This window comes from Parasteatoda tepidariorum, chromosome 4 (genome assembly GCF_043381705.1).
Source record: "Parasteatoda tepidariorum isolate YZ-2023 chromosome 4, CAS_Ptep_4.0, whole genome shotgun sequence".
NCBI classification, from domain to species: Eukaryota; Metazoa; Arthropoda; class Arachnida; order Araneae; family Theridiidae; genus Parasteatoda; species Parasteatoda tepidariorum.
Window position 1 is genome coordinate 80,264,634 of NC_092207.1, and position 27,583 is coordinate 80,292,216.

General features: G+C 31.8%; 2 protein-coding genes across 2 annotated transcripts; both read left to right on the forward strand.

Annotated features, from left to right (window-relative positions):
* LOC107437887 (pancreatic lipase-related protein 2) lies at positions 1-27,456 on the forward strand. The gene is made up of 10 exons (XM_043041547.2): positions 1-317; positions 3,750-4,021; positions 4,417-4,563; positions 5,142-5,250; positions 6,784-6,900; positions 8,061-8,177; positions 9,616-9,876; positions 11,284-11,407; positions 17,419-17,604; positions 27,296-27,456. The coding sequence occupies exons 1-10, from the start codon at positions 200-202 to the stop codon at positions 27,396-27,398; spliced, it is 1,554 nt and encodes a 517-aa protein (XP_042897481.1). The 5' UTR covers positions 1-199; the 3' UTR covers positions 27,399-27,456.
* Positions 24,966-26,182, forward strand: LOC107437888 (uncharacterized). The gene has a single exon (XM_016050023.3). It carries the CDS (start codon positions 25,102-25,104, stop codon positions 26,083-26,085), a length of 984 nt encoding a protein of 327 aa, XP_015905509.2. The 5' UTR covers positions 24,966-25,101; the 3' UTR covers positions 26,086-26,182.
* Positions 27,457-27,583: the final 127 nt, after the last annotated feature.

A 27,583-nucleotide genomic window follows, 5' to 3' on the forward strand; every position in this document is an offset into this window, starting at 1 on the left:
GGCTTCAAACTATTTTAATTCAGTGAGCCAATTAACAGGTGTCATTTTTCAGAATATTTTATCTCGTCAAGCTAGAGCGTAATCATTTTGTCCTCTATCGTTTGCTCTGGTTTATCTGATAATATAAAAAAAGTTACTTAAGTAACGTTTGTAGAATAAACTGATCTTTTAGCTGGTGTCCCCACCGAAGAGCTAAAAAATGACCATATTTTTGGCGTTGTGTTTCATTTGGTGTGCATCGGTGACGTATGGAAGTCCAATTGGTGGCAATGATACGGCTCAAAGAGGTTTGGATATCGATGTCGATGCTTGGGGAAGTAAGACATCTATAGTTTCTATTACATAGTATAATAACACAATTGTATTTTTAATGTAAAATGGTTTCTAATTTGAAACACCTGTTTTTACAAAGAAGTCTATAAACTGACTTTAATTTTAATTTTTTCATGAAAAAATAGAGACAATAAATTATGTTTGTTGTTACACAACATTTGCAAATATTAAGTTGTCTTTATATACATTAGAATTTCAATAAAATGTTGAAACGTGGTTTCAAATTTTAGGCAACATGAAACCTAATGGTGTAAAAAAAATTTTAAATTCCAGTAACTTACCTTAAAATGCTTTATTTAATTCAACAGCAAAACAAACGGAAACTAAATAATGATTTTGGAAAACTGCCATTTATAGAATCCAAAAATACGAGGAAAAAAAAACATTTGATCTTTTTCTCACTTCATAGTACTATTTATAAATAAAACAATACGCATCAAAACATTTTTTTGATAACGAAAACGTGCAAACCAAAACTATGCATCTAGAGTATGTAAGTTTTTCGAAAATTTAAAAACTATTTTAACACGTTCTTTATTTTAAAAAAAAATGTTAAGCTAATATTAATAAATATTATTATTTTTACCTTATATAATTCTTCTTTATTTATATAAGGTAGAATTAATAATTTTATTTCAGTACATACTTTCAGGTGGTTATTCCCAATGTTACATTAATGAAGTTCTCTAGTAACGAAAAAACTTATTCTAGAAGAAAGAGTAAAATTTTTCTAATATAGTGTAGAAAAAATCAGAAAAATCTAGATTAATAAATGTTAAAATGTGATTCCAAATTTTACGCGCCTGAAAAGCTAACGCTGTAGAATAGTTTAGCATCCCATAAAAGTCTATTTTATCTACAAAAAAAGAGGTTAAAAATGAAAAATAGAGAACAATTTCAAAAAGCTGTCTTCAATAGATTCGTTATTTTTCTAACACGGTATTTAATAACGGATGTTATTTAATAATAAAAATAATGCACTGTTATACATTATTTTGTAGACTTCTTAAGAATATCAAAAATACTGTAAAACTTGTGTATGTATAATAAGGTTGCTGTCTCCTAATGTAAATATGTGGGTAAACTTAATATTAAAATATTCCTCTAAATTTTGCATAATTTACAATGCATTTTTTTTCTGTACACTAAAAAAAAAGATTATGTAAAATACAAAATTTAGACGAAATCCGGTTAAATAGTTATTAAATTTCGTTCAAATTTCAATTCGATGTTTTCGATCAATTTTGTTTAAATTTTGCATATTGTCACGCAATTACATTCTTTAAAATGATGTAAAAAATGTATACCTTATAGATCAACATTTTCCCAACGATTAATAAATAAAATAAAAAATAGTAAATAGTTACTTAAAATTGTGTTTTGCATGGAATTATCATTGGATAAATTAATTTCATAATTGTTTGCAAAAAGTTTTTGATTTGCTCAAAAAGTTCTAAAGATATAGCGAAAAGCACAAAATGCAAAATTAGCATTAAAAAGCCAAAACATTCTAGCTCTCTCCTGACCAAACTATTAGGACCGTATTGTGTAGATTGTGACTACCCCCTGCCCCACAATTAGAGGGTGAAAAATCCAAATCCGGGGGAAAAACAATATAATTATTAATAGAAAGAATGTTTTATGTCTAATTTCGTAGCTTAAAATATCGCCTGCACTAACAAATTAGTACATTTAAAGTTAGGCCCCCAAATCTTAGTGCGCGAAAATCCAATCATTAGTTCAAAAGTTATTCAGAGATTTTCCTTTTTTTGCACACTGTACGTAAATATGCATAAGCGTAGTATATGACAGATTATTACTTAGAGTTAGATTCATATTAGCTACTCGGTTTGAAAATTCAGTATACCTATTTTTAAAAAGGTGCTGCTAGAACTACCCAACATAAAAAATACTTGGTGCGTTACATTATGAATGTTTTTGTTTTTAATATGGCAGTCGTTTTTTTCTTCTTCTTTTTTCATATATTGCAAAGAAAAATTTGTGACGTCATTTAAAATGATGTCTAAGATGATAGGAAAATCTTATCACCTGCCCCAGCTGCCATGTTTCCGATCAACAAGAAACAGATGTATCTACATAAAATATTGATACGATTGTTTTTTTGATATTGAAAAAAGAAAAAAACTCTAAAATATTGCTTTAAAATTCTTAAATGATACAAATAACATGTTTATTTTAGAATTTACTAAATCAAAATGTCCGTAGTTTTTGAGAATTTCATCGAATTATTTTTAAAAAAAATAGATAATTGATTGATAATTACAGTTGTAATTAGATGCTAAACATGCATTTTTAGGAGAAATCAACATTTTAAAGCCTTCTCTTGCTGTTAAAATATCAATTGAATCTATATTATACAAAGCCATGATGAATTTTTAGTCATATTTCTTTCGACTGATAGATTACATGGATTATAGTGTCTTCCAAATAACTATAGCTAATAATCTATTTATATAAAAGGCTAAAAAAATAATAAAAATAGAAAAAAGGCTAAAATTTCTTCCTTTCCGTTGGCAATCATGTAAAAAAAAAAAAAAAAAAAAAAAAAAAAAAAAAAAAAAAAAACTTACATAAAATGAAAGAAGGTTGTCACATATGTTACATAGGAATTACCCTTACGGAAGAAGCTCAAAAACCAAATAACGAGATGTCGGACCTCTTCTAATGTTAAGAAGTTTAACGGGTTTCATGACAATGTGGCGGAAGAGTTCCTATTGAATGGCTTGGTATTTGTATGACGAAACTTTGTTATTATTATTTTTTTATTTTGATTTAGTATTTTTTATCAAAACGTTTAAAAGGATAAGCTAGTACATAAAAAATGATGAAGATAATAATTATTAATTTTAAGGAAATCACTAAGTTTGGTAGCAATCATAACTATATCTGAACCCAGTGATGTCACTTAAAAAATAATTTTAGGTGATTAAAAGTTGTATTTTGTATTAACTATGTACATTCAACTGGAAAAAAATATACACAAAAACCTCACTAAAACATAACCTCAAAAAGGTAGTATTTTAGATAAATAAAAGTATACCATCGAATGTGAAAAACATTGAAGAAGCTCTTTGCATTTACAAGTAAATAGCATGTAAGTAAAAAGAAAAACTTAAATTATTGCTAAGATATGTAGGTGTACCAGAACTTATCCACATTATTTTTATCAGGGGTTATTGCGCGTTAAAGGTAGAAAGGATATAAATCCACAATGTTACTTTTTATAAATTGGAATATTTATGTCGCCGTCATTTGCAGAAAAAGTTTAATCTGAATCCTTGACAAGCAGTTTGACAATGTATATGATTAAAAGAACAAACATTCAATGACATAAATTTGGTTAAAAAATCATGTATATAATAATTGGCATTTTTATTTCTTTTTTTGTTACAAAGAAAAGGAAGTGTGTATGAAGGAGCTGGGTTGCTTCGCCATAACAGATGACTTCAAGAGTTTGTTGCACAGACCCGTTAATGTCCTCCCACATGACAGGGCAACTATTAACGCTAGATCACTTCTGTACACCAGAAAAAATGCCAAAGAATCGCACGTGCTTGTGGCCAGTGATAAAGAATCCTTTACTGAATCGAACTTGAATAAAGACAATCCCACTAAGTTCATTGTGCATGGTTTCATGGATAGTGAATTGTATGGACCATGGATGTTGGTAAGTATGCTAATTCTCTTCATAGAATAGAGATGTCCAATCTACGAGGCTGAACTGAATCAGTTACTCTTCAGTTGTGCATCAAATGTATGCGTCTTCTGGATGCTAATCCAGATAATAAGGAATTTTTTCTCACACCAGTCACACTGGTTGTTGTAGGCAACAATGCGATTTTCCACATTCACTTCTGCTTCGATAGGTTGCAAGGCAGTTTTTCTCCGTCCACTCCTATTGTCAATCAATTAATCGATTGGTGTATGATGGCAAACAAAGTAAGGTAACTTCAAATGAGGTCAGCTTGGACATCTCTGAAGCTAATTCAATGTATATATATGACTTAAATAATATTAAATAAAAGATTTCATTGATACATATGTGTTTTTTTTAATTCATAGGCAATGAAAGACGAATTTCTTATGCATGGTGATTATAACATCATTGTTGTAGACTGGAGTGGTGGTAACAAACCTCCTTATTACCAAGCTACGTCAAATACTAGAGTAGTAGGAGCAGAAATCGCCTTAATCATCAAAGCTTTAGAAGTAAGAGAAAAAAAAGAGTTAATATTCATTATTTAAATTTTTGGTTATGAAACCAATTTAAATACTAAGTTATCTGAAAGTCAATTCAACATTTGAAAATTTCTTAATACAAGAAATAATGTAAGTAGAGAACAAAATTAAATTTAAAAAAAGATTAAAAATAAATATAAAACACTGTTGTGAATATCACTAGAAAACTTCACTATCAATAATCACAATGAATGAGGTATGGTACCTGGAATATCAATCATGCCATCTCCATGTTTGCAAAATATCTCCAAAGATGTAAGTTTAAAAATAAAAAAAAACATTTTAAACATGATTGTTATTATCAGTACATACTTACTTGCATACATACTTGTTCAGTGCATACTTACTTTGTAAAAAACAATGCAATATCCTGATAATAGCACTGTAAAAAATCATTAGCACAGTTTTTCTCTCTGCACACGCATACTCTTAAAGAGAAAAAAAAATTTTGGATGATAAGATTTAAAACACAATCACGATTGATAAAATTTCAATAGCCCCACACACAGATATAAAATAAAATTATTTTTCTCTTTCTTTTAATGCAGAAATATGCAGGCATTAAGAGAGAAAACTGTCACATCATTGGTCACAGTCTTGGATCACATGTAGCCGGTTATGCTGGGGCCATCTTGAAGACACTTGGAAGAATCACAGGTAATAGAGCGGTATTATTTTATACTTTAACTGTACATAAATAGAGTAAATTAACTCTACAACAAGGTTTTTTTTCAACCAATGAAAAATAAATGGTGAATTTCAGTCAAATGAAAATTAGTTTCATGAGGTGGTTCTATTGGTAGACCCCATCTCTGCAATTCCAGCAATCACAAAAAACCAATGTTTTAAAACTAAGCTGTTAAACGAAATTCAGCTCGATATATACCTCCTCAAGGAAATGAATAAAACTATAGTTATGCAGTGGATCCCTTCACATATTGGTATCGAAGGCAATGAGAACGCAGATTATCTGGCAAAAAACGGAACAACTATGCCCCAAGAAATAACAACCGTCACACCTGATACTCTTAAAAAATACGTTATGAAAAAACTCAACGAGATAAATAATTATGATTTAACTATAAAATCAAAAGGTAAAATATGGGAAAATATTCAAGACAGTTGGAAATTTCTCTGTTACCAACCCCGTAAGGAAGCAGTAACCCATTTTAGGCTTAAAACAGGCCACGATTGCTTATCAGAACATTTATATAACATAAAAATTCTTCCCGGCAAAGCATGCCCAATTTGTGACACAGATGTATTAAAACTCTGATCACCTCTTATTGTGCAAGGGACTAGATAGGAACTCCCAGAATAGTGGGAATGTCACAAAATTGTATTGGGACGCATGAACTCTCAGGAATTGTCACTAACTTTACCTTTTTCATATTAATGATTAAAATATTATATTGTTGAAATGTTTATTGATTCAAATGTTTATTGTTCTTTTTTGTTCACTTTACCTAAATTTTTGAATTGTTTCTTTGTTATTTTTCTGTTCCTTTGTGATGCAGTGAGCTGTCAAATTTTCTGTATTGAATTCCGAATAAAGCCATATGAAACACACACAGTTTCACTACTAAACTAAACTGATTTGCATCAATTTTTCTCTGATTAACCTCAATGTTGTTCATCAGATTTAAAAAACGTATCTTTTCTCTCTCTGAAATGTGTTGCTTTGTTTAGCAAAAAATCTAAAAAAAAAATTAAAAAAACACTTATTAACTAGAGTGATTATGGAACATTTTTACCCCAAAAATTAATAATCTTGCTTGAAAAAAAAAAACTGATTTTTTTGCTAAAGTTTAGGATTTATTAAATTTCATAAATAAATTTCATAAATAAATTTTCATATTAATATTTTCTAATTTCATAAATAAATTTCAAGTCTTTTGATATTTCTTAAGCATGCGTTTTTTTCTTTTTTAATTTGAAAAATCATCGTGTTTTTAGAACCTTTTAAAACGTTATCAATCGTCTTTTATCGATATGAGCAATGAATAAAATTTATTAAAGCTTTTTAATCGAAATTCAGCAATTCAGTTTCTATTTGGCAATATTTTAAAATGATAGTTATAATGCATTTCTCGCCATCGTTCTTCATTACCATTTGTGAGAGTTAACCGTAGGTTATATGACTTAGCTTAGGTAAATAACTACAGATTAGTAAGTTCTTTTTTGTTTTAGGTTGTGATCCAGCTGAACCATACTTCCAGAATATGCCAACAAGTGTGAGACTTGATCCTTCTGACGCAGATTATGTAGATGTCATACATTCAGATGCCACAGACATTATGTTCATTGGTGAGTTTTTAAAATCCTTCTATGAGTATAACAACATAATTTCAAATCAACAGTAATTTTTTTATAATAATTTATTTTTCCTATTAAGGAAAATCAGAGGGATTCAACACGAAGTAGAATTCTCAGAATAAACTTTAGACTTCATTCAAATTTTTAAAAGTGAAAATTTTTTAAATAAATAAATGAAAAACAGGATCAAGGAAGAAAAAATCTAAACATTCTTTATGAAAATACATACTTCGTCCTCTTTCATTCATTTACCTGTGAGAAACTTTCGAATATTCCGGGTTTTTATTTATTAGCTACTTGAACATTCAAAATAAGTTTTAAATTTTTTGAGATTAAGTTAACTCTGACAAAAAGATGGCTCTGCACGTTTCGGTGCAACATGGTGCACCACATCATTTGCAGGATCAGTATAATCTTTTGCTGATCACGATGTAAAAGAGAGTTCATTTGTTCTGAGGTTTAGGTAGGAAAGTAACAAAAATAATCACGAGGTTAACGTGACATATTATGGTTAAATACATGGTTCATCGCATCATTTTCAAGATCAGCATAATCTTCTAATGATCACGATGTAAAAGAGAGTTGATTTGATCAGAGGTTTAGGTAGGAAGGTAAAAAAAATAAACGCGAGGTTAACATGAAACATTATGGTTAAGTACATGGTGTACCACATCATTTGCAGGATAAGTATAATCTTCTGCTGATCACGATGGAAAAGAGAGTTCATTTGTTCTGAGGTTCAGGTAGGAAGGTAACAAAAATAAACGCGAGGTTAACGTAACATATTATGGTTAAATACATGGTTCATCGTCATTGCATCATTATTAAGATCAGCATAATCTTCTGATGATTATGATGGAAAAGATAGTTAATTTGATCTGAGGTTTAGGTAGGAAGGTAACAAAAATAAACGCGAGGCTAACATGAAACATTATGGTTAAGTACATGGTGCACCACATTATTTACAGGATCAGTAAAATCTTCTGATGATTATGATAGAAAAGAGAGTTCATTTGTACAAGTGTTAGTAGGTAGGTAGCAAAAATAAATGAGGTCTCTCCACAATAGCGTTGTGTGAGCGTTAAAGTTTCAACTCTCGTTTAAAGAAGGAAGGGTGTTTCTGCAAGCTCAATTATAATTTACATTTTTAGGTTTTGGAATGAGCCATAGCGTCGGACACGTAGATTTCTTTCCCAATAATGGACGTAAACAGCCCGGTTGTAAAGCTGATAAGTTCAAGTCATTCATCACAGATGGATTAAACGAAGGTAAGTCTAAATACTTTCATTAAAACTGACCATTTCGAATTCCAGCAAAAATCACAAAGAAAACCCTCCAAATTTTAAAAATGATAATAAATATATAAGACTCCATCACCATAAATATATAATCACCATCCTTATCCATTGCTTACGTTTTGTCACCGATAATCCTCAAATTTATCAACAGTGACTATAATGAAAGATACACCACATGATTAAAACTCGGCACCTAAATTTCAAAAACGCATCTTCAAATATCGTTTAAGAATAATTTACCAAAGAGGGTAAAAGTTCCTATGTTTTCTATTGATAAGTGAGTTGTACGAAAGTCTATTGAAAAAGAAATTTTGGGAGAACAATATGTATATCTTACAAATATATACAGAAAATAACATTATTATTATCAGCGATATGTTATTTTTTTGCGCTTTGCCTAACGATGAATGACCCTCATACTGTCCAGATCTTAATCTCTTGGTTAATTTTGTCTCGGGAAACATGATATGAAAACTAAATGATGTTAAGCGCACAAATTGGAACCAGTGTAGAAAGAAAGTTAGTACCAGTGCAGAAAGAAATTCGTGCTTTGCGAATATAGGAAGAAGTCTTACTATGTATTTACTATAATTTTGAAGTAAAATTAAAGAATAAGAGACTAAGATGCTTGTAAAAAGTCTAATATGTGAAATCATACTAGCTTATGTAATGACATAAATGTGTTTCTTTAACCGTAAACAATAACATCGAAATATACCACCTTTGGTACGAAAACAACAGTTGTTAAAGTCTCTCCTTTAAAAAAAAAAGAAGACTTAACTAATACCAATTAAAAATGCACCAAGTGATTTATGCAAATGAACGATATCAAATTAATAATTAATTTGAATTCATTAATTTATTCTTCAAATAAAGAACAATATTAATAAAATAAATTTCAAAAATGAAATGCCCATTTTCTTAATTAGCTAGTCAATTTTCTTAAATACCCATTTCAAGCTGTATATCTAGAATTAAAAACTCACCAGCGATATATTTTTTAAGCTGAACTGAGTGAAATCAAACCAGAGTCACCTACAAGACTAATACGAATTGAAAGATTGAACACAATATTTGGGTCTCTTACCATTTGTGTCTAACAGAAACTATTTCTTATTTTGGAAAACAAATTTTTTTTAAAAGATGCATACTGTCATATGACAAAAATAAAAGCTAAGACAGAGCTGGGTTACTTGGGAATGCTTGAAGAACGTACTAGACACTTGTTGAGGTATATGTATCTTTGAATGTATCACCTGTTTTTGTGTATGTGGCAACGTAAATAATCAGTCCTTTAGAATCGGATGAATCCTTTACGTTAACACTATGCATCTAAGTATGCGTAACAATGCATGTCTTATTAATCAATAAACCATTTTGATTTTTATTGATCGTGCTTTTATTTCAGGCGCCAGACGTTTCGTAAGTTGCAACCATCAACGATCTCTTGATTTCTTCTATCATTCCATTAACTACAGAAAAGTTGTACCAGTAGGGTATGAATGCACCTCATGGAACGACTTTTTAGCTGGTAAATGCGCTGAATGTGGACCAGACACCAAGAGATGCGCCATCATGGGAATCAGGGCAGATGAGTACTATGAATTCAGAAATTCCTCAGTTCAACGAAATATGTATCTCCAAACATCCGGCAAATCTCCCTTTTGGCGTAAATATTTGGCTACATTCTTTATATTATTATAAATTGTGCTCATTGAACTGAATGAGAAAGCTATACAGGGTGTTCTCAAAATACCACTCTCTCTGCGAGGTTTTTTTTTCTTTCTTTTTTTTTCATCATCCCTGTTAATTAAGAATTAATGACAAAATAACTTGCGTCTCTCAAACGAACATTTTATTTATTGATGCGCCCAATTTGCATATTTTGGTTAGTAGTTTTGCACATAACTAAAAATGTAGTGGAATAAACTGGGAGATTATTAATCATATAAAAAAATATTAAAGAAATATCACCAAAAATTTATGCCTGGAATTTTTATGCTTCATTATTGAAAGCTCGAAATTGAAAAAAGGCAGTCTTACGATTCTATTTAAATTAAAAATTTCTTGTATACAAGTAAATAAATTAACAAATTGAACAACCGACCATATCAATGCAAAAATACAGGATGTCCTGTAATGACTGCCCTTTAAATAGTTCTACAACCGTTGTAAAAAACCCCATTGAACATACATATTAGAAATCTCAAACCAAAATTTAAGTGAAGGAAGCTTTTTTTTTGTCGTATGCCTGTTTTAGGCAGCGGGGGTGCGGTTGTTCCTGTTTTTCAGTGGCGCCATCTATGGCCAGGAATTCGACTTCTGCCACGCTATTCACACAAGAACAACCCGTTTATAGGGCGGGTCACATTTACACGCAAAGGAGAAAGGACATAGAACACATAGAGAGAGAAAGAAACATCCATGCTTTGCCCGGGATTCGAACCCAGGACCTTTCTGATGCAAAGACAGTTCCCTGCCCCCTACACAGGCCGGTTGGCAGTGAAGGAACTTAAAAAATATATATATATACTGAAAACGTTTTGAAAACCTAGTGAATCACTACTGCAGAAAACGGGACTAAACACACCAAAACTAGTTTGAATGGATGTGTTTTAAATTATCACCTTTAAACTCCTCTCTTTGCCATAGGTAATCAAACAGATTTGAATATTTTCCGTCCCACCTTCTTCAGTAGTTATTTTTCTCATTTCTTTCCATATTAAGAAAGCGTAAAATTCACGGATTTGGGTTGTTCAACTTAATGATGCAGTTTGTTTTACTTTACTTAACTATTATAAACGGAGACGATTAGAATAACAGCCTAGCATTTTCAAAAAACAGACTGTTAATTTTTAATGATTGATTTAGGTATTCTTCGATTCATCATTTAAAAAAAAAATTCTATCTTACAAATTTTTCAAAATGTTATTAACTTTATTTTTTAAAATAAGAAAAGTCAGAAGAATGTTTAATTTTTACCGATTTAATATCTAAAAAGCAATTGTTATTTTTTTATAATTGTTTTTAAACATCAAAATAAAATAGTAGTAATAATATTGTTTTTATTACACAGTTTACCATTATCAAGTAACAGTGAAGCTCTATAGGCCAAAAGCATCCTATAAAGATGTGGAAGGTACCATGGATATCACCCTTGTTGGATCCAAAGGTGATGAACTGGCTCATATACAGCAAAAGTAAGTAGAAATTTGCGCCTAAGAAGAATTAATTTTCTAACACTATTTACAAGCCATAATTTTTCAAACTGCTCATAATAAAAAAATAAATATTTTTAAGAGGTACTTTAAAATTAAACTATAATAATGCGGAAAAGAGAAGTGAGCGTAACTCTAGAACTCTTTGTACAGCGTGCTGAAATTTAAACAACGGGTGCAAGGAAAATTTTTATCCCCCTGTACTAAAACTCGTTTAAATACACTGCTAAAAACAATTAAAGGATATTGTAAGTCTTGTATAAAATAACGGTATAAGCTTTATTTATTTATTTTTGCATTAAATGGAAGAGAGTCACAAGTGCTTTGCAGTATGCAAATTTTGAGTTTGATGACGAAAACGACGCTTCAGCGGCAGCTAATTTGATTTGGTTTTCAACTTAATGTAAGACAAAGGTCCCGCAGTGGACTGATCGTTAAAACACGGTTCCCAGCAGATCACCGAAGTCAAGCATCACTGGCTGCGGTCAGTGTGCGGGTGGGTGACCGCTTGGATTAGTCTATGTAGTGACGGAGGGTGGGTGGTATTGGTCCTCGTTAAACTGTTCTACCGTAAAGTGCTCAACTTCGCGTGCAGGTCGACGGGCTACAGAAACGGGGTGCCATCCCCTCAGCAGAGGATCAAAATTGTGATGACATGTCTTCGGATCATCCTCCGGGATGTTTCCCAGACCGTCGCCAATAGCCCATTGTGCAGCTCTAGTGCGACGTAAATGTACTACAAAAATTAATGTAAGACAAAGCGGAAAAGAATGATCGACGTTCAGTAAGCGCGTTGTTTCGATGAGTGCGATGTCTCAACGAAGTCATTTAACGGAATCAGAAGCTTGGAGAGTTGTCGGCCCGTTAGCGGGGGACGGGAGCACAAGCCGAAGTAGCAGAAGCGATTGGAGCATCACAAAGTGTGATTTCCAGGATCTGAAACAGTTTTTTGAAGATTGGAAATGCAGGCCGAAGATCAGGACAAAGGCGGAAACGTGCAATAACGCCCGATGAAGACCGTTAACGCTAACGGCTCGGAGACACCGAAATATGAATGCCACTCTTCATCAACAATACCTTAGCTCGACTACTGGCCCCACAGTTTCGACACAAACTGTCCAAAACCACCTTCACGCTGTAGGTCTACATGCTCGCCGACCAATGATATGAATCACGTTAACAGCAAGGCACCGTCGCGCTCTCAGGGAATGGGCAACAGAGCATGTGAACTGGAGAAGAAATTAATAACGCAAAATTATTTTCTCTGACGAGTCCATTTTTTTGTTCAACCTAAAAATAAGCGCATTTTCATCTGAAGGCAACGTGGCACTAAAAACAATCCTGCGTTAGTGCACGAAAGTCTAAGATTTGGAGGTGGGGGAATGATGGCTTACGCTGGCATCATCTCCATTTATCTGCGCACCGATCTCTATATCATTCGAAGTGGAACTCTGACCGATCGCGAAACAGGAATGATATCCTGATACCTATAGTAGTCCCTTACGCTGCAGCAATTGGAGATGACTTCATGTTAATGGACGACAATTGCACGCCACATCGTGCTAACATGATCAATGATTTCCTTATGGAGGAAGGAATCATACGAATGAATTGACCAACGTGTTCTCCGAACATGAACCCATGTTTGGGTCATTCTAAGCAGATGATTTGCTGAACGACTGCCGGCCTCACAAACTCTCCAAGAACTGGAAAGAGCTGTTCTGGAGAAGTAGCCAGAATACCCCAGTCCCTCATTAATAAACTTATTGACACGATGCCTAAAAGGTGTTCAACGTTGCTGGCCGTCTGGGGAAACCATACACCCTATTAAAAACGATTTTCTTTTAAGGAAACGTCTTTTTTTTTTTCATTTGTTTTTCTCATATGCACAAATTAAGTTTTTTTTCTTTCTTTTGTACCCAAATGCTCAATAAAACGCATTTTTTCTGCCATACAAATGTCATTTGTATCTCATATAGCCTACTATGTCTGGCTTTAACGTATGAATCATTCAAACAATTCTCCGGGTGCAAGATCAACCAATAATCTCAATACTTTTAATTGTTTTGAGCAGTGTATTTAAATTAATCCGTTCATGAGGATTGCTTGAAAAATAAATTTTTTTCTAAGGTTTAGCATTAGGCAATGTTACAAACACATTACACGTTCTTCAATAAATTATTTATTTTTGATTTCTTACGTCACGTAAGCAAAAGCAAAATGGAAGTTAAAACGTTAGTCTTGACTTTTCTTAACCCTTAAGAATGGGCATTCAGCTAGTAATAACGATAACAAAAAGTTAAAATCGTCATGTTAATCCATTGGTATTATAAGCAATTGTGTTTTAACAAGCTCATATATGCGCTTATGTCGAAATTATTTTGGTTTTTCATATGATGCTAATAAATTAATTTCTTCGAAAAGTTTTCCAGAATGTTCCATAAGTACTGCTCATAAATACATATATTTAGAATCCTTGTTTAAAATTAAATTTTAAAAAAAAGTATGCATATTACGGGTCACACATATTTAAACGATAAATAAACAATAATGCTATCGAGAATTGATTTTATAACTAGCGTCCAGCAGCTTTTTTTAATTTACTACTATCTATGTTTCAATTCATAGCTTTGTAATTTTGAGTCCAACCCAGAAGACTAGGAAACTCCTAGATCAAGCAGCTAGCTATCCTTTGTGGAGAACAATTCAATGGAACTAACCTCACATTTGCGTTACATGGATAGGAAAACCACGAAAATCTCTCACGGTTAAACCAATGGCAAGAGGATTCTAACCCGTTATCCGTCCACCACTGAGGATAATTTACGTCAGCATCACTGTCAGTGCGAGCTGGGAGCAGAATTCTAATCGATCAGCTATCGCTAGGATTCAAACCTGGATATCTAAATGGGAATAACATCTAAATAATATCTAAATGGGAGGTGAAGGCTTTATCCTCTGGGCCACAGTCGAAACACTAGGGAAGAAGGCGAGATGGAGAGCGGTAAAGCTATTTTGATAGCGTGATGAGACAGTAGGTGCTTCTAATAATCACATTTCAACTTCTTTCTTTTTCCTTAGGCAAACTAACAAGTTTCGATGTTTTAAGTCCCGTCTTCTTCTATAATAATTTGACAGATTTCGATAATGTTTATTGATATTAATAAAAAATAAAATATTAATTTAAGCTACCCAATGAGTTTGATTTTTTACCTCATTAGAGACAATGAATCTAAAAATATATCTTAAGGGAGGTTAGTGTAAATAAGGTGAACTGAGTTTGATTACAAGTCAATACAAATCGTGAGCAACGTAGAAAAGGGCTTAAGTTTTAACAAAAAGGGAAACATTTTCGAGGTAAAATGCATTTTTCACAATACAAAATTTAATGTCAGTTTAATAAAAAGAGACATTTTGGAAAATAATTTTAAAAATTTGCTTTAATACTTTCTATAACAGTCAAAAGACTGCCATTCACTTGGGAGTCGAGTAGAAACTTTGTCATAAAATAACATCCGTATCCTAGAGATTTATGACTGCCAATTGATGTACCAGTAGCATTTTTGGATCTGCTATAGAAATAACGAGTCAATTTTCAAACAAATGTTACCAAATATTTATAAAAATATGCGCTAAATTAAGAAAAAAATAATTATTTACTTTTTTCAAATTAAGCGATTCTTTCTAATCAATTTTAAATTGATTAGGAAGAAAATTGCTCGTGACATATTTCTTCTTCTGAGGCACTGCAGTTTGTTAGCAGTCAAGGCCGTCTCAGTCAGGTTACCCAATCTAGATCTATTCTATGCTATATTTCTCAATCTGTTAAGTCCCAAGTCCTTTAACTACTTCTCTACTCTATCCAACCATCTTGTTCTAGGTTTTCCTCTTTTTCTTTTTCCCTCTGGCGTTTGGAAGGTTATTTTTTAAATAGGATTTACATGGCTTATCGAAATACATGTCTTACCCACCTTATTTGAGAAAGCTTGATCATTTTTACTTTGTTAGATTCTTTGTATTTTGATTTTGATTGTAATTCATGGTTTTAGCCAATTCTCTAGGTTCCGTTTTCTATTACTGAGCCAAAAAAAAATTTCTTAATATTTTTCTCTCGAAAGTCACCAGTTTTTCTTTGTTCGCTTTACTAATAACCCAGCATTCGCAACCATATAAAACTACTGCTCTCACTAGTGTCTCGTACAACTGTATTTTTGTTTCCCAACTTATGTATTTAGATTTGAAGTGGTTTCTCAATGCATTTCAATTTCTTATTTCAATTTTTATGTCATTATTAGTATTTACTATAGTGCTTAAATACTTAAATTGAGCTAATTTTTCAAAATCATATTCATTAGTTTTCAGTGGTTGCAGATTTGTGATTCTGTTTGTTATTGCCATGAATTAAGTTTTTTCATCGCTGACTGACAACTGTATGTTTTTTGCTGCTCCCTCGAGTGCGCAGAAAACCTCTACAGTAGCTGCCCTAGTTCTTCTAATATCGTCCGCAAATGCTAGCAGTTGTGCAAATTTAACAAAAAAATGTGTGCTGCATTTGTACACGAGTTTCTAAATGTCTTCTTCAGTGCTGAATTAAACATATAACATGACAGGGAGTGACCCTGTTTCAGTATAAAAGGCATCTGATACTTCTGATTACAACTTCACTCTACATTTTACTCTATTAAATGTCATTCATATGAGGTTAACCAGTTTGTTAGAGATTCCCTACTCTGACATTGTCTGATACAATTTCTGTGTATTGATGCTATCATAAGCTATTCTAAAGTCAATAAAGAGATGAAATGTATCTATCTTATATTCTCTGGTCTTCTCAAGTAATGCTGTGTATTTGATCTGTCATTGTTCAGACTTTTTGAAATCCACACTGTTATTTTCCAATTACTTTGCAGGTACTATAAGGGACAAGTCTTTCGGCCAGGATGTTAGTCAATATCTGTATGATAGGTTCAAGAGAGTAATTCCTCTATAGTTCTTAAAGTCCAGTCTGCCTCCTTTTTCTGTACATTGGACAGATGGAACTATCTTCCCATTCAATGGGCATTTTAACCAATCGCCATACACATGAACTATAATGGCGTGTATTTCTTTGATAAGTTTAGGCTCCTTTATGTTCAGGAGCTTGTCATTGATGTCATCCGGTCCTGTCGAACTGTTGTTATTTAGTTTATTTATTGCTCTTTCAACTTCATCCAAGAATGGTGGTTCTAGTTCCTCGTCTTGTGGAGTCCTGATTATATCTTCCTCTATTCCCTCTAAAGTATCTTTTCCTACACGAGTCCTTTTGAAATCATCCAACTCCTTAGTATTTTAGTATTATCATCAACAAGTTCTCCGTTTCATCGCAAGTGTGAGTTCTGGGAGAGAACTACCCTCCAGCGTTCTTCATTACCTTCTAGAACTCTCTTGCTTCTAATGGTGTTCTATTTCCTTATATATCTCCTCCCAGTACTTTCTCCCTCCCATGACAGATATATACATGTAAAAGTTAATATTAATTTAAATTTCCTCGTTTCCTGAACAATTCTGAGATGGCAATTATTTTCAGTATCATAAAATAATTTGCTACACGAGGGAAAAAACAAATCTGTTATTTTGAAACCAGCGATAACATATTATTTAAAAAAAAAAATAATAAAATAAATAAATAAAATAAAATAAAAAAACTGGAGAATAATGTTTACAAACTTACCGCCATTTGCTTATCTAACGTTTTCTGAGAACAAAATTAACTAATACCTTTGTAAATATTTTTAATGGAATGGTCTGGTAGCAGACAGAAAACAATGTTTCATAGTTTCTCAGCCATTTGTTGACATTTGATGACAATAACTAAGCTAGTTTCTTTTTAGCAGAATGTAGCAAACTGTATATTTTGATACCCTTCCCTTTTACTTTAATCCGGCATAATAAGCTTTACTTCATTTTTGAATTACTACTTGAATTAATTATAATTTTAATTTCTTTATTGACAGAGCAACCGAATTTTTCCATGGTGCAAGATACCAATATTTGGTAACAACAGAGAGAGATTTGGGTGAAATCAAGAGTGTTACTTTGAAGTGGTTCAGCTCATCTAACAATCCAATCAAAATGATCTTCAAACCTAAACTATACGTTGAATATGTCACTGTTATTCCAATGAATGTCATCGAAAAATCGTAAGTAAACAGCATATATTTATATCCTCAAATGATCCTGTAAAATAAATATGTGAAAAAAATTCAATAATTTAATGAGAGAATTAAATTAGTTAACTGACTTTTAACGATCTCGACACTTTAAAAGTAAATTTTATTCCCCAATAAAGCATGAGTAAAATCAGAAAGTCAAAAATATTTCAAAGTTAAAATTTTATTTTAAAAATAAAACGAGCAAATATAATATTAAAACAATTATATCGTTTAGTAATTTAATAGTTCATTTTTTTAAAAAGATGTAGCCGTGATACCAGAACATATTGGAGAATTACAAAAAAAATAATTCAAAATATTGACAGAAATATTTGAAAAAATCAGGAATATTTTTTCACACTCAAACCGAATCTTTATAGTGCCATTTAAAAAATGCTTATAATTAATTAATTTGTCATGTCATTTTTATTCTTTAATTATAATCCATGTAAAATATAAAATTGTTTTTACTCTTATTACAGCAAGTGGAATCCATTGTGTAATGTTGATTAATAAAAAAAAAAATTATATAAAAAATAGCTTTTTTTTATAAAAGTAAAAATTTCAATTTTTCTTCAAATGCAATAATAGGTTTATTTTTCGCTAAAAACTTTAAAATCATTACTTTAACAATTAGACAATAAGAAAAGTACAGCAAAACATTCATTGTAATTTTTTAATTCATAAATATATAAATGGCGTATTTTTGTAAATCCTTGAAGCTGACTTAGGTTTAATATAAAAAATGCACTACATTATTATGAATTGTCATTTATAATTTTTAAATTACTAGAAAAATTAAAATTTCATTGAATTNTTCAAGAAGCCAGGAAAATGACAACACAAAAACCTACTCATCTTGAAAAAAATTTTGAAATAGATTTTGAACCAGAAAATTGATTCTTTATTCCTGCAACAAGACATGTTCATATAGGAGGGTACCTAATAAATCTATTAACTTAAGATATTGATTGCTGACTCTATTTATTTTGGTTGTAAACCACTAAATAAGAGTAGCCAGAAAAATGACAGATTTTCTTGGGACAAAGAAATTATTGACAGAAAAAAAATTTTTGAACGAAGTTTTTGTAAACAATACCCTCTGCGTATATTCTGGAAATGCTTACACCGGTTGAGATAAAAAAAAATTAGATATTGAAAAATATATGGGAAGTTTTGATGCTAGTTATTATTGGAAACATTGTTTGGGACATGCCAGGAAAATGGAATTTCGAAGTTCAATTAAATATTTTAACTATACAAAATAGTCAATGCTAGTGCAAAGTCATTTTAAAATGCTAACAGCAAAGCAATATAATAATTTTTTTTTTAAAAAAAAGTTATTTTAGTATTAGATCTTGGAGCAAGGGACAGTGAATTGTCATATTTCGTGAGAATCACCCATATATATATCGCGTATTTTTGTAAATCCTTGAAGCTGACTTAGGTTTAATATAAAAAATGCGCTATATTATTATGAACTGTCATTTATAATTTTTAAATTACTTGAAAAATTAAAATTTCATTGAATTTTACTAAAGAAAATTTTTTATATATTTTATTACGAAATAATACACTTCAGATGTTCAAATTCAACTCTAAATCTTCTGTGTTATATATTGCCCTTGCAAAAGCCATTTTCCAAACAGGTCATTACTAAACAGCAAATTAAATTTTTCCTCTAAATGCAACCAATTTATTAAAGTCTATCTCAGTAAAGCTGTTACTCTTTACATGTAATTACGAACAGTAAAAAAAAAAAATTTGATCGAGTCGTAATGAGCTGTATTCAATCCCTGTAAATCTTCTTCTCCTTGCATCTAGTTATTAAGCTGTAAAGCAAATTCTCGAAACGCAGAATGGAGAGGGTTTTATTCTGCCCTTGAAAAACAGTTACTCCTTACAAGTAATTTCTACACTTTAAATTTCTCATCTAATTGCATTGGGATGAATACTTTTTNTTTGAAATTAGATGCATAGAAACTTCAATTAATTGTCATCATGCAAGTCAAAATGTCATTCCGTCACATATGGAATTGCCCTGATTATAAAATTAAAATTGAAGGTACGTGCCAAATATCAATTTATTAAAAAAACCTTACGCTAAACCTTAACAATCTAGTGTTAGCTATAAGCCATTGCATCACTTCCACTAACTCTGTGTATAGCAAATCTAATATTAAGTCACCGAAAAGTGCATCAAATAACAAAACAAATAAAATAAAATGGAGGTTACATACGAAATACAAATTTAGCGGGAATATCTGTTAAAAGGAGTTTGCAGTACAGCGACACTAAGTTCGGAAAAAATAATTATAAAAATATTAGTACCGTTATTAATTATTAAATTTTTAAGAATTACAATTGTGATAGATTTTTATTGTTAGGAATTAACAACATGTCAGGGGTCTGTCTAGGCCGAATTTACTACCGTTTAGCGGTACCTTCACAAATTCAACTTAAGAAAAAACAGTAGTTTCACAAAATACTTTTTCTTATAATTTTATTTTTGTATTCCTTGAGAAACGATAAATCCATATTTTTATGTTGAATTTTTAATATAGTTTTTAATTTTTCACAAATTATGTCTAAATTTTCACAAAATAGGTACCTCTCAGAAAAACCTAGACAGACCCCTGATGTAGGATTATGTGAGGCAACGTGTTTTTATAAACTTATTAATTTAATGACACCGGTAAGGATAATTTCTAACATCGCTTTACCCGTTTAAAGGATTATAAAATAAGTAACACCACAAGTAGTTATTTTTGAGAACTACATGTTGTTCATACTGGTCAATTGATCGATAATGTGTCTCTTTGTACTAACGCTATTAATTTAATGAATGAATTTAAATAACACTAAAAATGTGAGGGAAAAAAAACTTGTTTTCTTATTTGAACTGGAAATTTGGGCGAACTTATTTTAGTTCCAACTTATTCCTCATATTCCTGGTGGTTTTGACACCAGGAATGAAAAGAAAACAAAATGTTTTTCAAGGTACATACAATCGCTGGAATATATTATATTGGCTAATAAAATTTATTAAAGTAACAGGGTCACAAGATCAGAGTATTAATTATAGTTTTAACTAATAAACATTTTTTAAACATTTAATTGTTTAGTCTGGAATTACACCATTAGCCAATAATAAAAAACTCTAGACACAAATATAAAATGAGCATCATTATNCTAGGCCGAATTTACTACCGTTTAGCGGTACCTTCACAAATTCAACTTAAGAAAAAACAGTAGTTTCACAAAATACTTTTTCTTATAATTTTATTTTTGTATTCCTTAAGAAACGATAAATCCATATTTTTGTGTTGAATTTTTAATATAGTTTTTAATTTTTCACAAATTATGTCTAAATTTTCACAAAATAGGCACCTCTCAGAAAAACCTAGACAGACCCCTGATATAGGATTATGTGAGGCAACGTGTTTTTATAAACTTATTAATTTAATGACACCGGTAAGGATAATTTCTAACATCGCTTTACCCGTTTAAAGGATTATAAAATAAGTAACACCACAAGTAGTTATTTTTGAGAACTACATGTTGTTCCTTACTGGTCAATTGATCGATAATGTGTCTCCTTGTACTGACGCTATTAATTTAATGAATGAATTTAAATAACACTAAAAATGTGAGGGAAAAAAACTTGTTTTCTTATTTGAGCTGGAAATTTGGGCGAACTTATTTTAGTTCCAACTTATTCCTCATATTCCTGGTGGTTTCGACACCAGGAATGAAAAGAAAACAAAATGTTTTTCAAGGTACATACAATCACTGGAATATATTATATTGGCTAATAAAATTTATTAAATTAACAGGGCCACAAGATCAGAGTATTAATTATAGTTTTAACTAATAAACAGCTTTTTTAAACATTTAATTGTTTAGTCTGGAATTACACCATTAGCCAATAATAAAAAACTCTAGACACAAATATAAAATGAGCATCATTATCACAAGTCTAAAAAATCACGTTCTCTTTGATAAACAAGTTTGGGAATTCAAAACATTTTTTCAGCGATTTAATATGCCAAAATGCTTAGATATTAGACTTTTATACAATAAATTTTCTCCAATAGTTTATCTACTAATTAATATTTCCTTAAAAAAATTTAAAAAGTTACCAGAATTATGAGCTTAAATCATGTGAAACATAAATCGTCATTTATAGTTTTAAAGTGACGATACTAAATCACCACAGTCCTCTTTAATTGACACTTAAAGTGTAAAGACTGACAAAAATAAATTAATTAATTGAATTTATTTTTAAAGAATTTACACCAGACGTAATCTACATAGATCAGATATAATATTTTACAATTAACTAACTTAATTAGTGTCTTAAATTTTCAGCAAATTACATACTGTCGTAGTCGTATAAGAAAATCCAAATAAAAACTAACGAAATAAAAATAATAAAATACTACTAAACAAATTAATTGAACAAATAACTTTCATAATCTAAAAAAAACTCCTGAAAACTTAACTAAAGCATTTAAAAATAAAACGTTCACTTACGAAATTGTTTATTTTAAATACTTAGAAAAAAGATTTGTGCTTTTTAATTTCACCGGCGATGGCGATAAAATCGCCAATGCAAAGTCAAAAGGCTCACGTAAATGGAACCGTTATTTTTTTTCATAAAAATATTTTTTAGGTTAAGACTATTAAAAGAAAATTAAATAAATAAACTAGATGAGTTTATTTGCTCCAAAGAAATGGAAAAGTACCATAGGATTTCACTACTTAAACAAAACGATTTTCGAAAACAATATAATCTTAGAATAACGGATTCCATTAAATGATTACGTTGATTTTTCTTCCCAAAATCATCCCCTAGCTCTCTCATCCTTAGATTTATCTTCTTTTTCTTCATCTATTTTGGGTGGTGTCTTGTATTCATCTACTGCTTTTATCAAGTCCTCCGATTTACTCAAATGTTTTGCAGTACTGCTGGTGATGATGGTGTTCGGTATAGCACCATACTTTCCTTTCAATGTTTCCATCAAATGGGGCTTATCTGGGGGTTGATGTCTTTCTGGATCACAAAACAGTTCAAGGTCCGACTCCGAGTTATCCAGTCTACAGAAGGCTGTTTGAGAGCGAGTCACAATTCTAGTGAAACTGACGCCAGGATCATAAGTATCATGTAATTTCCAATTCGCCGAGGCTTCGCTTTCTTTATTTTCTGAGCTTTCTTCTTTTTCAGACATTTTCAGTTTTTTTTTTATTATTATTTTTTAATCTAATCTGTATAAAAATAATTTGTTAAAGGCTGCTTTTAAATTTTATCTGTCTGACTAAATCTCACTGATCTGAGCTAACTATTGGAAATTGATGGTTGAACTTTTTTCTTCCCTTTAAACTGAATGATTTTGTTTGCCTTTTATAACTCACGTGAACTGCGTATGGTGTAATTATAAAATTAATATTATGCCAGCCTTACTTTATCCACTACGAAAATTCATACATATATATACTTCACATATGAAAAATATACTTCGGTTAAGAAGAAATAAAAAATAAACCGCAGGCAACGCTTTATTGGTGCGTTGATGCATGCGTTAGTTCGATATTTAACGATGTTTCCAGTCCTAGTATTTGTATAGAAAGCCATTTGTTTATTAAACAAACAGCTTTTTTTCTTTATTAACAGATTATACATATTATTGAAAATCACCTTTTATATTTATCTGGTTCAAGTAAAGTTAATAAATTTAACTTTACCTGCTAATAAATTTAACTTTAACTTCAATTTTTTTTATTTGTTCCTTCTATATACAAAATGTTAATAATAATGCGTTATAAAAAGAGCAACTATCAAGAAACTAAACATATGATTTCACATAGCTTCCACTTTACTAGTTCATAACATCATCTTAGCGTCCTATTTTCTTCATTACTAGTTCATAACATCATCTTAGTGTCCTATTTTCTTCTTTCGAGGCACTACAGCCTGTGGTAAGCCAAGGTCGCCACAAATAGTTTTTGCTATCTCGTCCGATCTGCAAAAAGGCTCTTTCAGTTTAACTCTTCTCTCATTTTAATTTCGCTTGAAATTTATAAGCACACCGGACAAAAAAGCAGTCACCTTTAGGGAAATCATGAAAAATATCATTTAATAACGTGTAACATTGCCTCTGGATTTGATAACCGCCCGGATTCGGTTAGGAAGCGAGTCCACGAGGTTTTGCTGGTACGCCGAATCCAGTTTGAGCCACTCGTTGAGGATTTGATAGAGCAAATTCACCAAATTGCGAGGATTCTGACTTCGGCATTTTACCCGTTTTTCCAACATGTCCCACAAATTTTCAATGAGGTTCAAGTCAGGTGATTTTGCAAGCCAGCAGAGAGGTAATTGAGTGTCTGAGTGTTCATAAAACCAGACACATATTCTTCCAGCCCCATGAACTTTGTTGTTGTCATCTTGAAAAATAGGGGCATCCACAACACACACTTTATGAATATGTTGACTGGAAGGCAACATCTAATTGTCCAGAAAGTTCAAATAAATATGTTGGATCATATTAGTGGCCACCTCAGTGAGGGAGCCCAATCCATAAGAAAAACGCCCCCAAAATATGACAGACCCACCTCCGGCTTGAATCTGAGCTTGCACACATCAGGATGAAATGCTTCATCTGCTCTTCGTTGTACTCGACGACGTGCGTCTTTTGAATAAAGGCAAAAACGTCATTTGTTAGACCATATTACATTCCGCCAGTCAGCAACTGTCCACGTTTGGTGACTGCTAGCCCACTGAAGTCGCGCAGCTTTAAGTTCCCGTGTGAGCAATGGCTTCTTACAACATGTTCGACTCCAAGTGTTCATTGAATGCAGTTCCCTTCGCAATGTTTTCTCATCTTCATTTACTAACTGAAGCAATTCCTGTCCAGTTTGGAAGCAATTTTGATTGACAAGTCGTGAAACACGTCTCCGGTCACTTTCATGCAGGATCTTTTTCCGACCACAATTCTGACGACGTGTTTCGTGACCACGTGTATTACACCACTGCTTTGTACACACGTTGAACAGTCCGCTTTGAAACGCCAACAAATCCAGCAACTTCATTCACCATATGACCATTGGCACGACCAAACACAATTGCCCCTTTTTGCCACTCTATCACATCTTTACTCTTACCCGTATTTACACACCATTTCCGCTTCAAACAAAAATATCTCCCTCAGAGCTACTTGTGTTTCATCACATTGAAGCAGTGTGCATGCACTTGACCACCGCGTCATCTAACAAAACCTAACGATTCATCGGTGCTTGCGTACTAAGTTGACTAATTTTTTGCCCGGTGAGCTTATATGTGTGTATAAAAATTAAGTTAGCTTAAGCAAACAAGATGTAAATACAAATCATAAAATTTAAACATAAACGAAATAACATTGTCGTATGACAAAAACAAAATCGAATGAAAAGTACTATAAATTTACTTCTCCATAACAATTTCATAAAATGGATAATGAAATATTTGAATTAAACCACATGAGACAAAATTTAGTGTCCGATATTGAAGATTTCATATCTAGCAACCAAGATAAAACTTTAAATTCCACAGAACTGCAGACGATTTTCCAGCTTTATAGAAATCTCCGAACAACGTTTGCAGACCCAGCTAGCAATTTAGTAAGCTTGAGCTGGATATTATATTACATAATTGAAGAATCTTATAAATCAAAAGAAGAAAACAGCGATTTTATCGTCCAATTACTCCAATCTCTGATAGAAAACGATGGCAACACTTTTTTTATATTAAACTTGAGCGCGTCTGCGTTTCCTAACAAGTCCATTTTCGAATTCATGTTGGACCATACAAACAAACAGAAATCACTATTCCGTGGGTACCGATTGGTCTGCCTACCGTCATGTAGTAATATAAATTTCTTTGCGCCAGTTGAATTAGCACTTTATTTCAAATCACCCAAATTGATGCATTGTCTGCTCAGGTATGGTGCCTTGTATTCGTATCTCGATGGTTATGGTGAAAAAGTTAGACAACAGTGGATGTTCCGGTCTCTTCCATGTCCAAGTACCAGACTTTGCGCTGATATAATATCTCTTCTAATCAACTATTTTCAAGAATTTAATCCAGAAATGAAAGCGCTGCTAGACCTGGATGATAGAAGTCGTAGCGATTGCGAACTCCTGGTTAAATGCGGACGTTTGATTCTTAGAGATATGCCACTTTTAAAAACCAGATATCTTCTGGACAAGAGTGGGAAGATATATGCGAAGAGGGAAATAATCCTGATTTTGCGCAAGATCGAAACTTTTATATCAGGAATACATAGAAGCTTTTGTAATCCTTTAACACTAAAGCACGCTAGCAAATTAGAAGTGAGGAAAGCATTAAACAACAACTGGCAGTTGCCCTGTGGAATTCATGAATTACAAATACCTACTAATTTAAAAAATTATATAGATTTGCAGGAAGATTGATATATTACGAGATTTGATTTTAAATATAAATCGAGTTTTGTCCTAAATTTTTCAATTAAAAGAGGAAAATAATAGAATAAAATTATTTTGTGTGTGGAATAAAGTTTTGCATATTATTTTTAATCTTAAGCCTTTGTATGTGTGTGTGTGTGTATATGTAAGGTTTTGTTATATAATTTGTTAGCTTTTTACAAGTAGCCTAATAATTCCTCTCTCATATAAGTCTTGGTTCCTATTGACGAAAAAATCTAGTAATCGATTTTTGCAATCTTCTTTTAATGACAATTTCTTATCACTAAGAAATTTTCGCAATGCAAGAAAAATATTGTAATCGCTTGGTGCCAGGTCTGGACTATGTGATGGATGCATCAAAATTTCTCAATCAAGCCAAGCTCCCGGAATTTCTGGTGAATCACTAGAGAAGTGTGTGACGGAGTTGTCTGGCTGTTTATGGAAGTAACACATCATAAATGATTCCTTTTCAGTCCCACAGAACTGGCCATTAGTCTGGTTTGACCACCGTTTGAACCGCTTCACTGCGTTTTGACCACGATCGTTTTTGCATAATGTTGTCTCATGTGATCCGTTTTAGAAAAGGATCGATTTCATTCTGTTTGGCCAAGGCTTGGCTACGCAGATGAAAATTCGATTCATCATGTTTTTTTAATGTTAATTGGTGCAGCAATGAAACATCAAGCTTCTTTTTGAATCCAGCTTTGTGAAAATGATTTAAAACTGTTTTATGATCGATCTTCAGCTCGTGGGTACCGGTAAAGATGGATCATTTCGGAGATTTTATGAACATTTTCGACAACGGGCTTTTTGACTGTATGCGTTACATCAACATCAAAAATACTTGAAAGCAATCGACAAAACCAAAATTGCACAGAATTGGCTGTAACAGTATTGGGACCATAAACACCACTGATAATTTCAGCTGCCTGGCTTGCATTTTTGCCTTTATCAAAGAAGAACTAAAATGTATCGAATTTTTTCTTTGTTGATTTCCATTTTTGACAACCTGTAACTCACAACTGAATGAACCAAACAGAAAACAGCAAAATAATCTTTTAAGTGCGGAATGTCACTTTTCCAATGAGCATAAATCTGTAATTGTTTGATCGATACTTTATCTATACTATGAACTAATATGCATGTGTATATAAATGTAGTATATGATCAATAATATATGCGAAACATTTCATTTTAGGCCAAGAACTAAGAAGAATCGCTCTTTCTGTGCAAAACCTGAAAATGGTATTACTCCCAAGACTATTACAACACTCCACAGAGATGATAAATGTGTTCGCTAGCATAGACATCTTATGTTTATTGAAAATAAATAAAGTAAAAATTCTTATATTTAACAAACTAAGCTCCACCTAATTTATTGGTTACGCAAAATTTCGAAATAAAAAGTTCTCGACAACCAAAATAACTTTTAACATCTAGTTTCCACTATTCTATCCCAGAGTTAAAGAAAATGTAATCGTTAACG